The sequence below is a fragment of the Bos taurus genome, chromosome 19 (genome assembly GCF_002263795.3).
Source record: "Bos taurus isolate L1 Dominette 01449 registration number 42190680 breed Hereford chromosome 19, ARS-UCD2.0, whole genome shotgun sequence".
In the NCBI taxonomy this organism is placed as follows: domain Eukaryota; kingdom Metazoa; phylum Chordata; class Mammalia; order Artiodactyla; family Bovidae; genus Bos; species Bos taurus.
Window position 1 is genome coordinate 55,998,354 of NC_037346.1, and position 15,963 is coordinate 56,014,316.

The window sequence follows — 15,963 nt, forward strand, 5'->3', positions numbered from 1 at the left end:
GACCGAGCAACCCTTGCTAGCAAGGCCGTGTGTCCCACTGAAGATGTGTGTGGCTCTATACTTGCAGATAGCGACCTCAGAGGAAGGCAAACACTCTATGTTGTCACTTATATGTGGAATCCAAAAAAATACAACCAACCAGCGAATATAACCAAAAGAAGTAGACTCACAGATATAGAGAACAAACTAGAGGTTACCAGTGGGAAGGGGTCAGGAAGGGCATTCAGAGGTGGGGAGTGCGCAGTACAAATGACTGAGTCTAAGACGGGCTCAAGGACGTATCGTACAACATAGGGAATAGAGCCAACACTTTGTAATAACTGTGGCTTCCCCGATAGCTCAGTGGGTAAAGAACCTGCCTATAATGCAGGAGACCCCAGTTTGATTCCTGGGTCAGGAAGATCTGCTGGAGAAGGAATAGGCTACCCACTCTAGTATTCTTAGGCTTCCTTTGTGGCTCAGCTGGTAAAGAATCTGCCCACAATGAGGAAGACCTGGGTTTGATCCCTGGGTTGGGGAGAGCCCCTCGAGAAGGGAAAGTATGCTGGCCTGGCGAATTCCATGGACTGTACAGTCCAAAGAGTAGGACACAACTGAGCAACTTCAATACTTTGTTCAGTTCAGTTGCTCAGTCGTGTCCGACTCTTTGCGACCCCATGAATCGCAGCACACCAGGCCTCCCTGTCCATCACCAACTCCCGGAGTTCACCCAGACCCACGTCCATCGAGTCAGTGATGCCATCCAGCCATCTCATCCTCTGTCATCCCCTTCTCCTCCTGCCCCCAATCCCTCCCAGCATCAGAGTCTTTTCCAATGAGTCAACTCTTCGCATGAGGTGGCCAAAGTTCTGGAGTTTCAGCTTTCAGCTTCAGCATCATTCCCTCCAAAGAAATCCCAGGGCTGATATCCTTCAGAATGGACTGGTTGGATCTCCCTGCAGTCCAAGGGACTCTCAAGAGTCTTCTCCAACACCACAGTTCAAAAGCGTCAATTCTTTGGTGCTCAGCCTTCTTCACAGTCCAACTCTCACATCCATACATGACCACAGGAAAAACCATAGCCTTGACTAGACGGAACTTTGTTGGCAAAGTAATGTCTCTGCTTTTGAATATGCTATCTAGGTTGGTCATAACTTTCCTTCCAAGGAGTAAGCGTCTTTTAATTTCATGGCTGCAGTCACCATCTGCAGTGATTTTGGAGCCCAAAAAAATAAAGTCTGACCCTGTTTCCACTGTTTCCCCATCTATTTCCCATGAAGTGATGGGACCGGATGCCATGATCTTCGTTTTCTGAATGTTGAGCTTTAAGCCAACTTTTTCTCTCTCCACTTTCACTTTCATCAAGAGGCTTTTGAGTTCCTCTTCACTTTCTGCCATAAGGGTGGTGTCATCTGCATATCTGAGGTTATTGATATTTCTCCCGGCAATCTTGATTCCAGCTTGTGCTTCTTCCAGCCCAGCGTTTCTCATGATGTACTCTGCATATAAGTTAAATAAGCAGGGTGATAATATACAGCCTTGACGAACTCCTTTTCCTATTTGGAACCAGTCTGTTGTTCCATGTCCAGTTCTAACTGTTGCTTCCTGACCTGCATACAGGTTTCTCAAGAGGCAGGTCAGGTGGTCTGGTATTCCCATCTCTTGCAGAATTTTCCACAGTTTATTGTGATCCACACAGTCAAAAGCTTTGGCATAGTCAATAAAGCAGAAATAGATGTTTTTCTGAAACTCTCTTGCTTTTTCCATGATCCAGCAGATGTTGGCAATTTGATCTCTGGTTCCTCTGCCTTTTCTAAAACCAGCTTGAACATCAGGAAGTTCACGGTTCACATATTGCTGAAGCCTGGCTTGGAGAATTTTGAGCATTACTTTACTAGCATGTGAGATGAGTGCAATTGTGTGGTAGTTTGAGCATTCTTTGGCATTGCCATTCTTTGGGATTGGAATGAAAACTGACCTTTTCCAGTCCTGTGGCCACTGCTGAGTTTTCCAAATTTGCTGGCATATTGAGTGCAACGCTTTCACAGCATCATCTTTCAGGATTTGAAATAGCTCAACTGGAATTCCATCACCTCCACTAGCTTTGTTCATAGTGATGCTTTCTAAGGCCCACTAGACTTCACATTCCAGGATGTCTGGCTCTAGGTCAGTGATCACATCATTGTGATTATCTGGGTCATGAAGATCTTTTTTGTATAGTTCTTCTGTGTATTCTTGCCATCTCTTCTTAATATCTTGTGCTTCTGTTAGGTCCATACCATTTCTGTCCTTTATCAAGCCTATCTTTGCATGAAATGTCCCCTTGGTATCTCTAATTTTCTTGAAGAGATCTCTAGTCTTTCCCATTCTGTTGTTTTCCTCTATTTCTTTGCATTGATCGCTGAAGAAGGCTTTCTTATCTCTTCTTGCTATTCTTTGGAACTCTGCATTTAGATGCTTATATCTTTCCTTTTCTCCTTTGCTTTTTGCTTTTCTTCTTTTCACAGCTATTTGTAATGCCTCCCCAGACAGCCATTTTGCTTTTTTGCATTTCTTTTTCATGGGGATGGTCTTGATCCCTGTCTCCTGTACAATGTCACGAACCTCCGTCCATAGTTCATCAGGCACTCTGTCTATCAGATCTAGTCCCTTAAGTCTATTTCTCACTTCCACTGTATAATCATAAGGGATTTGATTTAGGTCATACCTGAATGGTCTAGTGGTTTTCCCTACTTTCTTCAATTTCAGTCTGAATTTGGTAATAAGGAGTTCATGCTCTGAGACACAGTCAGCTCCTGGTCTTATTTTTGTTGACTGTATAGAGCTTCTCCATCTTTGGCTGCAAAGAATATAATCAATCTGATTTCGGACTGTAAATGGAAGTAACCGTTCTAAAAAATTTTTGTTTAACTTTGGGGTTTCCCTGGAGGCCCAGTGGTTAAGACGCTGTACTTCCACTGCAGGGGGTACAGGTTTGGCCCCTGGTTAGAGAATACGTATGTATACATATAAGTTTAAAATTTTTTAATAAAAATATAAAGTATAAATTAAAAAAACAAACAAAAAAAGCAGAGACTTAGGTGGGACCGCACCACACGGATATATGCACACACACACAGCTCTGTATTCGGTCTTCCTACCTGAAGCCAGCCCAAGCTGTTCAAAGCACCCAAATGACTTTTAAAAAAATTATTATTTTATTTAAGTTTTTGCTGCACTTTGCAGCTTGTGGGATCTTAGTTTTTCAACCAGGGATTGAACCCAGGCCATGGCAGTGCCAAGTCCCAACCATTAGACCACCAGGGAACTCCTAAAATGACTTTTAAATGGTTGAAGAATAGTCTTCAGGAGGAGGAACCCTAACTCACTAGGCCTCTATTATTGAGTATTTACTTTGTTACCCGAGGTTTTGCAACTGACGGTTACACTGATGACTATTCTTGCTCTCTTATCTCTGCTGTAACTAAGTATTTCCTTAGGCAGATGTCCTGGGGTGGAATTACAGGTTAAAAACGTATGGATGTAAACACTAGAGACTGAGATTGACAAACCATCTTCAGGAGGGTTTTCACCTGTTTCTTAGTCAGCAAACCTCAACCCCTGGTCCCCACCCCAGGGGATACTGAACCTGTAGAGCTAGGTTAGAGTGGGACACAGGATGTCAGCCAGCTAATTTGAAGATTTTTTTTTCTTTTAAACCATGGAGACTGTCCTGCAGAAAAAGGCTTCCCCAGTGAGGCAGCTCTCTGTAGCCCCAAGGCTCTGCTCTGGGCTTCACTTGGCCTCCAAGGAGCAGAAAGAGATAAGTCCTGGTGACAGCTGGGGCAATAGCTTAGCAAACCCAACTGCTGCCTGCCTGCCCGCCCTGACCAGTGGATCCAGGAAGGAGGCCCTGTGTTGGGGTCGACCAGGGGACGAGAGCTCCAAAGAGTGGCTATTCTGGGATACACAGGTGTGGGCCCCCGCAGGCCTGGTTCTCTGCCAGGGACACAATCTGCCCTCTAAGTGGCTGTACCTGGAAGGGGGCAGCAGTGGGACGGCAGGAACCCCCACCCGCTCCAGTCCAGGTTCCTGTTCAGCTATGTAAAAAATGCAGAGCCTGGAAAAGCCTTGGGGAGATATCAGGGTATCTGGAATGTAAACATTTCCCAGGAAAAGGAGGGTGATGCGGTGTGTGGGACAAGCTGCCCCAGGAGCCCCCCCCGGCCGGCCCCAGGTTGCTGGGGCCTCCCTGGGCTGACAGCATTTTCCCATCACCACCAGCAGCAGCAGCTCAAGGCCAAAGCCTCTGGAATTTGGAGGACTCTGGAGGAAGCACCCAGCAGGAGCCTGGTGGGGGGCCCAAGCCCTGACGCCCTGTAAAATACGCACAAGCCACGAGTAGATCCTGCGCCCTCGCAATGTGGCCACCGCCACTAAGGAACTGAACTTCTAATTGTATTTAACTTCAGTTCAAGGATGGGCCCTCACAATTCAGTAATTAGAAAACTTGCCAGGTTATGTTCTTGGGTTCCAGAGCAACAGGGGCTGGAGTCAGGCAGACCAGAGCCTTGAATTTCCTTTTTCAACTGTAAATCTTCCAAATGCTAAATATAGATCACATATTCCAAAAGAAAACGTAATGGCCAAATTGAGATGAGTGGTAAATATAGAATAATCCTTTTTATTTTAAAAAATAAGTTAAGAAAATCTAGTATCTGTTGACTACATGTTGAAACAATAACATTTTGGATATATTGGGTTGAATACCTCATCAAAATTAAATTCACTTGTTTAAAAAACTGTAATGTGGCTCCGACAACATTTTAAATTGTGTACGTCTCATATTCCCATCAGACCAGGGTGCTGCCTTAGACATGTCTACCTCGGGGTATCGGTAGGAAAGTCAAGCCAAAGAGAAAACAGCTTTCTGTCAGGGGCTCAGGCCACACGTTATCCTAGCAATGCATCAGCAGGAAGTTCTCCTAATATCTCACCCGAGTCACTCCTGCTGCAGGTCACTCTTTCCTCCAACGCAGCGGGAGATAAAGGTCAGGTCTACGGTTCAATCTCTTGTACTCATAGCTCATTTCCTTTCGGGTCCTGAGGACACTATGCCACCCTTCCCTCCCAAACCACATTCTTTCTCATAGGCTGGTTTAGAAAGAACAGGAACTGAGTCAGGCCCACGAAACTTAGAATCCTCAGCTACCACTTAAAAGGTGTTTGCAGCTGCGCAGGCTACGTTGCCTCATCTCATGGGTGGCCCACAAGACGACCCTAAAGACTGCATTGAGCAGGGCTGCCTTTGGCTTGGACAAGATGAGCCTTAGGGCTCAGCTGGCCTCACAGGGCAGAGGCCTGCTCCTTAAGGCCACTGCCTCCTTCAAAGATTCTCTCTCATTCCCTCATATCCCTCAAGGCGTCTTCTCCAAGTTGACAACTTGGGAGGGACCAAAGCTCCCTCAAAAACAAATTAATGGAGGAATTCCCTGGTGGTCCAGTGGTTAACACCCCATGCTTCCAGTGTGGAGGGTGTGGGTTTGATCCCTGGTCGGGGAAACAAGACCCCACATGCCTCACAATGTGGCTGAAACAAAACAAAATGGGAGAGAATTTAATGGTGACCCTAACTGGCTCAGTCAATCCTAAAGGAAATCAATCCTGAACAGTCATTGGAAGGACTGATGCTGAAGCTCCAATACTTTGGCCACCTGATGTGAAGAGCCAACTCATTGGAAAAGACCCTGATGCTGGGAAAGACTGAAGGCAGGAGGAGAAGGGGACGACAGAGTATGAGATGGTTGGATGGCATCACCAACGCGATGGACATGAGTTTGAGCGAACTCTGGGAGATGGTGAAGGACAGGGAAGCCTGGCGTGCTGCAGTCCATGGGGTTGCAGAGTCAGACTGAGCAACAACTAACTGGTTGGGGCCAAGAGAGTGGATTCGAGTGTAATTAGTGTGGAGACGGGGGCTTCCCCAGGTCTGGGAGTGGGCACAGTGGCCCTGCTTCCACAGGCAAATATGACCCACGAACCCCTGACTGAGGCAAAGCGACATGAGGAATATGTGCTCGGGGACCCAGCAGAACAAGGAGCCATGGGGACCCCAGGCCAGTTATGAGGGGCCCCGGTGGTCTTGCTGGGGTTTGGATATGGGGAGAGAAGAGAGGTCAGTGAAAGCCTGGAGGGGAACAGGGAGGAGGTGGACCCTCAGGGCCAGAGACACTGAGAGAAGCAGAGGCTTCCACGAGGCACTGTGGCCTGCACTCTGGCTGCCCCTCATGCTCAGGTGCCCCTCCCTCCAACTCCTCTCAGCCTTTGAAGACTCGATTCCCCCGCCTGGAGCACTGGGCCCAGGTGGGCAGCGTTCCCCCAGGCACGGCAGGTATCAGACCTCCCTTAAAGGAAGCAGCCCCCAGGTACGGGAGGGGCTCAGCCTTGGGGTTGGGAGCCCCTGTGTGGACTTCTAAGGCACAGAGCAACCCCCATCAGCCCTCCGCCCAGGACGCAGGCCCAGCCCTCCCAGCCGCCTCCAGCTCCAGTTCAAAGCAAAGGCTGACCAGAGCCTGGCAGCCGTGGGCTGTCCTCCCCTACCTCCCGGGCCCAACATCCAGCCTACCTGGCACTGTCCCCGCCCTGCTACCTGGCTCAGGTGACCTCTGCCAAGAGAAGGGAGAACAATGAACGCTTTTGACAGGGAGTTGGGAAAGGAGAGATTTGTAGGAGCTGCCAGACTGCAACATAAGCCTGGTGCAGAGAGAAAGCCTGTCTGTCTCATTCGGGTTCCCCGGAAGGGAGAGAGCAGAGGGAGGGAGACAGCAGAGGTCCCCGCTGCCCCCAGAAAGGGGGGACCCCATCCAAGATCGAGGGCTGAGGAGCCCCTAGCACTTGCCGGGGGCGGGGAGGAAGGCTGCCCAGGGGCGCCTGGGGGTGTGCTGGGGGGTGGAGTGGGGGACAGGGAGGCACTGGCCCAGACTGGGTGTGGTCAGCCCAGATTCCTGGCGCTGGCAGCAACCTGGCCCTCCCTGGGAGCCTGTCACCTGACACCAGGGGCCCAGCCATGCAAAAGCCAGGACCAGACCGCCCTGGACAGGGGCAGCTGGTCAGGAACACACTGTTTGTTCAGGGCCTGGGGTGGGGGAGGGTGGTCCCAGGCAGGAAGGGCCCGGGTGCCCTTATCAGCCGGCTGGCAGGTCTCACTAGGGAGGCCGGGCCTCGAGGGATTTTTCAAGGAAGAGATTTTACTTGAGTGACGTGCCCTCGGGGTCCCTTCCTCCCTCCTGTGGGTCCCACAGTCCCTACATGTGGTCCCCGGCGGCCCTGCTGGCATAGCCAGCTGACTCCTCTGTCCTCCTGACTGGCCCGAGGACACAGCACAAGGCACAGGTGAGAGTCAGGGCCAGCACCCTGAGGCCTCGGCTGTGGGCAGATGGAACTGGGTGCTGTGTTCCGAGTTGGTGCCCCTCCAGGTGCTCAGGCCATGCAAGCATGGAGCCCTCAGTTTCACCTGCAGAAGCGGGAACACTACCACGTGAGTCGTCAGGAGGAGGCGAAGACGAGGCTGACTCTGTAGGGCATCAGCCATACGTGGGCGCCATTCAAAGCAATTTAACTCACTCAGCATACCACCAGGGTGGAGGGGTTACTATAATACCCACTTTGCTATGCTATGCTATGCTACTTCAGTCGTGTCCGACTGTGTGACCCCATAGACGGTAGCCTACCAGGCTCCCCTGTCCCTGGGATTCTCCAGGCAAGAACACTGGAGTGGGTTGCCATTTCCTTCTCCGATGCATTAAAGTGAAAAGTGAAAGTGAAGTCGCCTAGTCGTGTCCAACTCTTAGCGACCCCATGGACTGCAGCCTACCAGGCTGCTCCGTCCATGGGATTTTCCAGGCAAGAGTACTGGAGTGGGGTGCCATTGCCTTCTCCAATAATACCCACTTTACAGATGAGGAAACTGAGGAGCAGAGAGAGTGATGTTTCTGCAGTCACTCAGTGAGCTGGCATCTAGACCCAGACCACCTGTCTCCAGAGTCCTGGCCCCTGTGCTGCCTGGCCCCGAGCCCCCGGTGAACCGGAGCTACCCTTCAGACAATCAGCCCCCAGCAGGGGCTTTCGAGCATCTGTCCACAGACAGAGCTCCTTCCCAAATACACAGGACATGCTGCTCTCTCTGAGGCACCTCCCTGGCAGCGAGTGTCAAAGAGTTTCGCCAGAAGATGCTGGAGGGAGAGACCCAGTCCTGGTTTAGAAGTGGGCATCTGCAAGCCGCCTGGGACTGGCCGATGATGGTGCCAAGTCCCACTTCCCAGCTCGGTGCCCTGCAGACCAGCCCTTCCAGGGCCGACATTGCCTGCTTCCCCAGATGTGAGGCTCTGAGCTCCAGCTCTGTGCATCCCACTGCCTGCTGGGACCTGGTCACACACCTCTGCTGGAGGGTGCCAAGACCCTCCAAATTCAACCTTGAGCCAGATAACATTCACAGCTGTGCTAATACTGGAACCACCGGCCACTTAGGCCCCTCGATTTACACACTAACTCATTTAATCCGCACACCAACACTGCGGGGTAGTTTCTACCAGCCTCTCCATTTACGGATGAGGAACTTGTCCAAGGGGGCGACAGAAGAGATGAGATGGCTGGATGGCATCACCAACTCGATGGACAGGGGTTTGAGCAAACTCCAGGAGATGGTGAAGGACAGGGAAGCCTGGCATGCTGCAGTCCACAAAGTTGCAAAGAATCAGACATGACTGAGTGACTGAACAAGAACTTGTCCAAGGTCACCTGGCTGGTGAATGAACCCAGGAAGGTACCTGACTGGCACCACGTCTGGAGACGTTTCTGGTTGTCATGTCGGGGAGGCAGGGCCGGGCATGCTGCTGCTCCTGAAGGCCCCAAATGTCAACAGTGCCAAGCCTGGCGCCCCACCGCCACTGCTGGGCCCCACCCAGTCAATGCAACATCTCCTAAGGGTTACCTGCTTCAGAGTGAAAGGTTGAAAAAAGTCCCAGAAGCACCTTAGCTAATAAGTCATAAATGAGATCGCTCACACCCCTGCTCAAAACCCACCAGGCTCTGTGTAGCAGACCCAGACTCCGAGGTTCCACCCTCTCTGGACCTCACGGCTGGGGGCGGGGCTTGGGCTCCCCCATCACCAAGGATCCAACCTCACCCTCCAATCCTGACCCTCCAGGCTCCACCGCTCACCCAGAGCCTAGATGAGTCTAAGGCCCTCACCTTCCCCAAAGATCTCCCAAGACTTCCCCCACTTCAGACCATCAGCCCTCTTCTTTCCACCAGATTATAAACATCCTGGAGGGCAAAGCTCTTATCTGAGATTCTCAAAGCCTCAGCCCTGTGCTGTGTATACAGTAGGTACTCAAAGCATGTTTCTCAGAAGTGAATGGAAGTAAGAAGGAATTCCAGGAGCCTCCCCTCCCTCTCCCCAGCCAGGCCTGGGGGTGGGGCAGCCGAATTTGGGGGCACGGTGGGGGGCCGATTCCTCTACCTTGGCCCCACCCCAGCTCCACCCTGTTGTTCCACAGTTGGAACTTGGGGCGGGGGTTCATCCCTCTTCGCTGAGCCTGTCTATCCGGTTTGCCCCGGAATCAGCCACCTTTTTGGGGTGTAAGATCCCAGCGTCATCAGGGGCAATGGAAGGCAACAGCGATCACACCCAGGCCCCGTGGTGGGTGCTGAGGTTCTGAGACCCGCACTCAACACCCATGAGCTGTTCCCTTGGGAACGAGAATGGCAGCTCCCCCGTTCATAACACCTGCGTGTGCACACACACACCCACCCCAAGGCCTAAAAGCCCCACCCACGGCTTCCTTACCCCAGTGGGAGGAGGTGTTCCTTTGGGGAAGCCCTGATCCCAGAGGCAGGTACCCTCAGAGCCACAGGTCAAGAAAATTAGAGGAAAATGGCAGAGCACAATGGGACCCTGACTAGCCTTAAACACGCCCCTGGCCCCTGGGAGGCACACAGCCCCAGAAAACAGCAGCTGGCACTCCCGGGCCACTGTACCCAGCCCTTAAACGATCTAATTCCACATGGTCCACATGATGGGCCTATGCAGTGTGTGATGGGCACTGGCTCCCCCCACTTCTAAGAGGCTAAGCTGGATTGGAAGCCCACCCGTCAGCATGGCCTGGAGGGATCCTGGGTGCCCCTCTGAGGGGAGGAGCACCTTGCTGCTCCCTTTCCTGCCGTCTGCCTTCTGGAGGGGAGGCCGGGGCCTAGATCAAAGTAGAAGTGAGAGGGGCTAATTACCCCGGATTGGCTTCAGATTGCTAGGTGGCCTTGGAGCTAATAAACCACGCTGTGCTCCTTCCCCTTTACAGCCCGGCTCCAGCCTTCCCAGGCCCAGCCTTCAAGGAAGCCCTGTGATCTTGGGAAAAGGACACTCACTTTGGGGGGCGGGGGGCTTAGGAGCAGGTTAGGGTGGGGACAGTCATATGTCAACCCACACCTTCTCACAGATGCCTCTCCCCACCCGCCCAGGCCTAGAACCCGCCAGAAGGAACCATGCCTCCCCGCTGCAGGGAACACCGTGTTTTCCTTTGGGGATGATTTGAGGAGGGAGGGGACAGCTGTAGCCTGTGGCCCCAGGGCTCCAAGGAAGCTGGCATCATGGGAACAGGACTACACTCTGCAGGACTCACTGACATCTCATCCTCCCTAGCCCTAAGCCTCCCCTATAACCCCGGGGGAGGTAGGCGGGGTGCATGGTTTTATCCCCACGTTACAGGTGGGGAAACTGAGGCTGGGAGAGATGGAGAGACTTGCCGAGGTCAGAGAGAGATGAGGGGCAAGGAGAGCCCACTGCTGGGCATCCTGTTCTCCTCGCCCAGGAAAGCTGCCACCCAGACCCCATTTCCAAAACCTAGATCCCGGGGGCACGGTGGGTGGCGCCAAGTAAGCACTCTAGTCCAGGTAAAGGCGACCCCAGTGCCAGCCCCCGCCTGGGGGGAGGGTGACACCTTTTGTTCGTTTGTTTGGCTGCGTTGCACTTAGTTCCCCAACCAGGGATCAAACCCGCACCCTTGGCAGTGAGAGCACGGAGTCCTAACCACTGGACCACCAGGGCAGTTCCTGGGGGAGGGATACTTTCATGCCCGCCATTCACACCCAGCCGGCCCCCGGCTCCCCTTACCTTGTTAAACTGGAAGAGGTCCCTCTTGAGCCTCTCCCTCGCAGGGTCGTGTCCCGGCCTCAGGAACCTCCTCATCTTGTTGTGCGGTCCCCTGGGGAAAGCAGGGAACAGCTGAGTGCCCGGCGAGGGAGGCCCCAGAACCGGGCCCAGCGCCCAGTGCGGGCAGCCTCTCTCCCCGAGCCTGCAGGTGGCTGAGCCCCGAGCCGGGCCTGCTTCACTTCACCCTGGGCTTCCCCATGGCCCATCCCTGGAGTGCGCCTCCCTAACAGGAGACTGGAGGGAGGGAGCCCTGTACCCGGAGGCCCACAGCCAGTTAACACTCTGACGCTTGCTCCCGGCCACCTGCGGCCCTTGTAAAGCCAACGGGAGAAGCTGGGGGAGGAAGCCATTTAGCCCAGCTTTATAGCAACAAGAAGGGCCAGAGGCCCCGAGGTTAATTAAGCTTAATTGTTAACCTGTTTTCTGGAGAACCATAAAACTCTGGCTACCCAGAAAGGGAAACTTCACAAGCCTCTGTCTCCAGAACCAGGGGGAAGTGGGAATGCAAAGGCGGTCCACCTGGGCTCACAGATCAGAACCCAGATGGGAGAAGGGAAAGGCCCAGGGGAACTCCCGCGGCGGGTCAGCACCCCTGCACAGACTCTTCCTTCCGACTTCAGGGAAGGCTGTCCGGGGGCTCTGGGCTGAGGCTGCTCCCACCATCCCACCCTACACCGGGGACCCACGCGGAGCTGGGTCCACCCCCACAGCTGCCGGGGCCTGCGTAGCCCCAGGCTTCCGCCCCACCTCCCTGTCTCATCTCTGGCTCTCCCAGGTCCAGCGCCCCTGGGCTCCAATGGGGTGCGCTGGTTTTCGCACGGGCCCAAGTGGAGGCTAATCAGGAGAAGAAACCTGCTCCCAATAAAGAAACCAGCTCAAAGCCCCCAAACCGCCCGCCCACCACAGAACGCATTCCCCAGTCCAAGGGGAACTATTTCTGGCTCATCCTTGGGGAAGAGGGTGGGATCACATGGGCTCCCGCTTCCGGCTTCCAAGAGCACAACCTCCCACTGACCACAGGACGCCAGGGCCTGTCCTTGGAAACACAGGGGCTCAGGCCCACCCTGGAAACGGCTTCCCATCTGGGGGGAGCCAGAGAAGGCCCCACTCCTCCAAGGACCAGCAGGCAGTCGGGAAACTCCCAGGTGCCTGCTTGACCCGAGGCCCTGCAGCAGGTTTGGGGAACAAACATGGGAAAGTCCCGCAGGCTTCTGGGAGTGACAACAGACCGGGTGCCGGGCTGCAGCAACCTCCTGGACAAACAGCTGAGCTGGTGGCCAGGCATTCCAGCCGTGGGGGAGGGTGCACCAGCTCATCAGCCGGCTGCCCCGGGCTCCTGGGGGTGGCACGCCCCCTCCCCCGGCCCTGGTCACTGAGTCAGAAGTCAGAGGAAGCCAGGAGGGTCGCCCCGGAGGAGGCTGCCTGGAGACTCTTGTAGGGGCTGGGGTCAAGTGGGCACGGGGCCGTCTGTACCGAGGACCCACACAGTGCAAGGGTGACGCTGCACAGCCCGGGGAAGACGTGCGGGGGTGGGGGGGGGTGGGCAGCCCTACCTGGGAAGGGAGGACGGACGCTCCATCCACCCAGCTGCCCCTCGGGGCCCCAGCTGCCTACTAGCACTGAAACACACTTTTGTGAGTTAGAACAAGGTGTACCCGAACCTCATCCTGGGTGTTCACCTTCCAGAGGACTCCTTGGAAGATGAGTGGAATATCCCCACTTGGCAGACAAGGAAAGGAAGACCACAGAGGCTGGGCAACTCATCAAATCACTGGGAAGGGATGGACAGAATGCAGATTGCCCCCAGGAGTGGTGGATTCCCAACTCTTGGGGCTCTGGGAGGCAGCCAAGGAGGTATACGACAGGACAGAGGATGCCTGGTTACAGCCCCAGGATCAAAGGCACAGATGCATGTAGACACACTCCCACATGCCTTCAGCTCGGGGCCAACCAGGCAGCGGCGTGGCCGCCAGCGCGCTGTGGCTGGGCCAGGCTGGGTGGCCTTGCCTGCCCCTGTCACTCACTCCACCGTGGGCTGGGACACCCGTGGCCTCGGGGGACGGAGTCAGGACCTCAGTAGGTACACACTGCATGTGCTCCTCACTCCAACCCACCCTTCAGAGGAGCTCCCAATACAGAAGCACCGCTCAAGACGAGGCCTAAAAAGAGCCTTCCCATCTCGAAGGAGGACAGCTCTGGGACGGGCTGGACTCAGCTCCAGGCAAAGCCTCGGCTCCACTCACCCCAGACAAGCAGGTTCTCTGCGGAGAAGCTTCAGGAACCTGGGCCTGCCTGGAGCTTCCGGGGGTGGAACAGATGCTATCGACTCAACCGAGTCCTGAGCGGGAGAAAAAGACGTCAGGGAAAAAGCCCAGGGCTGGGGACGCAGAGCTAGGTGGCCCTCAGGCAGTTCCTGGAGGCCGAGAGCGCTGGTCTGCTGTGAGCAGTGGGCGCAGCGCCAAACTCCAGGGCCTGGCACGGAGTAAACCCGGTCCTAGGACTGCGCGTACAAGATCCTCTGACAGCCAGACGAGATCCTCTAGCTCGCCAAGCTTACACCCTGGCAGGGGGGTGTGGTGACTCACAGGTACACGAAATCAGTCGGCGGGCTGGTTTCAGGTAGAGATCAGAGCCTCCAGGAAAATAGGGGAAGACGCTTCGATGGAGGGACCAGGATGGTCAGCAGGACCCGGTCAACCTTCCCGGGTCTGGGTCTCTGTGTCTGCCGTTCCTTCTGCCTGGGACGCTTTTCCTCCAGATGCTCTAGCGCCTCCCACCCTCGCCTCCTCCCCCGTGGAGCTCGCTGAATGAATGAATGGAGGTGACAATATCTCCACCCTGTCCTGGATGGCGGGAAGCAGTCAGCCATGGGAGGATTCGGGGCAGGGCGTGTCAGCCAGCCAGAACAAGCTTGCGTGTGCCTGCGGGGGCCGGGCACAAGCAGCAGGAGGGATGCCATGGGTCGAAAGGGGGTCCTGGTGGGCCACAGCAAACAGCTTCAGTTTGTGCCCACAGGGAACTCCCTGACAGTCCTGGGCAGGGGCCTGACAGGGTCCGCCCTCTCCTCCCCAACTGTGTCCCCCTCTGCTTGGCCCTCTGACCATCTGTCTGCTAGGCACCCCAACATGAGTCCCATTCACTCTGGTTTCCATGCTTTTGTCTTCACGATTCTCTCTGAAATAACCTTCTTGCCCCTCAGGCAGCATATTAAAAAAATCACCTTCCGTACAGCACAGGGAACTCTGCTCAATGTCATGGGGCAGCCTGGCTGGGAGAGGAGTTTTGGGGAAAATGGATACATGTATCTGTACGACTGAGTCCCATCGCTGTTCACCTGAAACTATCACAAGGTTGTTAATCAGCTACCCCCCAATATAAAAGAAAAACTTTTTTTTTAAATCGCCTTCTGAAAACATCTGTATTTGAACCCATCTTGACCATGCTCGCTCACTGTGCTCCCTCAGCGCTGGACCGCACCTTAGGCTCAAATGATGTCTAAAACCACCGGGGACCCAGGCACCCGTTGAGCTCCATGGATGCCCTCCCCCACCTTGTCATGCTGGTCGTTAAGCTACTAGGAAAAATCAGAGGCCACCTAAGCGGCCAAAAGCAGGGGACGGGTGAGGGGTGCTCAGCCCCACGACGGGAGGCAGACGGTCACGAAAAGGGCAGGAGATGATGGCTGTGGAAACATGTGTCCAGTGTATCCGGGAGTTGGGAAGAATCTACTGAAAATATTTACATAAGTTGACAACACACTGGAGGGGTTATAGGATTACCAGTGATGTTTTTCCTCCTTTCTGATTATCTACCTCCCAGGAAGGGCAATAAGAAGATCACACGGAGTGGGGGCCCAGGCAGCGGTCAGGTGTGAGGACAACCCTGTGCTCACAGCAGGCACTCGGTCCTGTTGGGGGACAATTACCCCTGCCGCCTCCCATCCCCCCGCCACTCTGGACCCCGAATTGAGAGCAGAGGCAGGGAGCAGACAGGTGGGTGGAACCAGCTCTGTGACCTCAGGCTTCAGGGGCCCAGGCCTGGGGTGAAAGGATGTTACTACTTTGCGGGCCATGATCAAGGGTGGGGGCGGCCGTGAGCTTCAGCAGGAAGGCCTGGGAGGGGACTGGCGAGCTCTCAGGTGCTGCCTACTTGTTGGCCAGATGTTTGTTGTTTAGTGGCTGAGTGGCGTCTCTTTTGCGACCCCAGGGACCATGGCCCGCCAGTCTCCTCTGTCCAAGGAATTCTCCAGGCAAGAGTACTGGAGTGACTTACATTTCCTTTTCTGGGGGATCATCCCAATCCAGGGATCGAACCTGCCTCTCCTGCATTGGCAGGTGTGTGTGTGTGTGTGTGTGTGTGTGTGTACGTGTGTGTGTGTGTACCACTAGCCACCTGGGAAGCCCGCCTACTTGGCCACAGGCTAGTAAAATCACACCTGGTCTTCCCTTCCCATCCTCTGCTCAGACCCCACATGGGTGGGGGACCCACACATACCTGCTGAAGGCAGAGAAGAAACACACGCATGGGAGTGGGCTTGTCTTGGCTCCCTGCCCGAAGCAGCACTTCTGATTGTGTCACAGGGGGTTGGTTCTCATAACAGACGGCTCGGCCCACGCTGGCATGGTTTGGGGCACCTGGGCTCATTTATCCCCAGGAAACAAAGGCTTGACCAAGCCGTGCCAGCCTGTCCTGGAGGTGTGTGATGGGCCAGCCCCCCCTAGAAGGGTCCCTCCATGGCCTGGGCTGCTGGGAGAGGCTACATCTGGAAGCAGCGCTCTGGACACCCGGGGCCCACGGGA

At 54.6% G+C, this 15,963-nt stretch overlaps 1 protein-coding gene across 2 annotated transcripts in view; it reads right to left on the minus strand.

Annotated features, from left to right (window-relative positions):
* The window catches only part of LLGL2 (LLGL scribble cell polarity complex component 2), a 35,459-nt gene that overhangs the window by 13,538 nt on the left and 5,958 nt on the right, over positions 1 to 15,963 (minus strand). Inside the window, exons 2-3 of one of the 2 annotated variants that reach the window (XM_024980344.2) lie at positions 13,408 to 13,502; positions 11,126 to 11,216 (exon numbers count right to left, since the gene is read on the minus strand). In XM_024980344.2, coding sequence (XP_024836112.1) covers positions 11,126 to 11,200 — 75 coding nt within the window. In that variant the 5' untranslated portion in view covers positions 11,201 to 11,216; positions 13,408 to 13,502. 2 annotated transcript variants of the gene reach the window in all.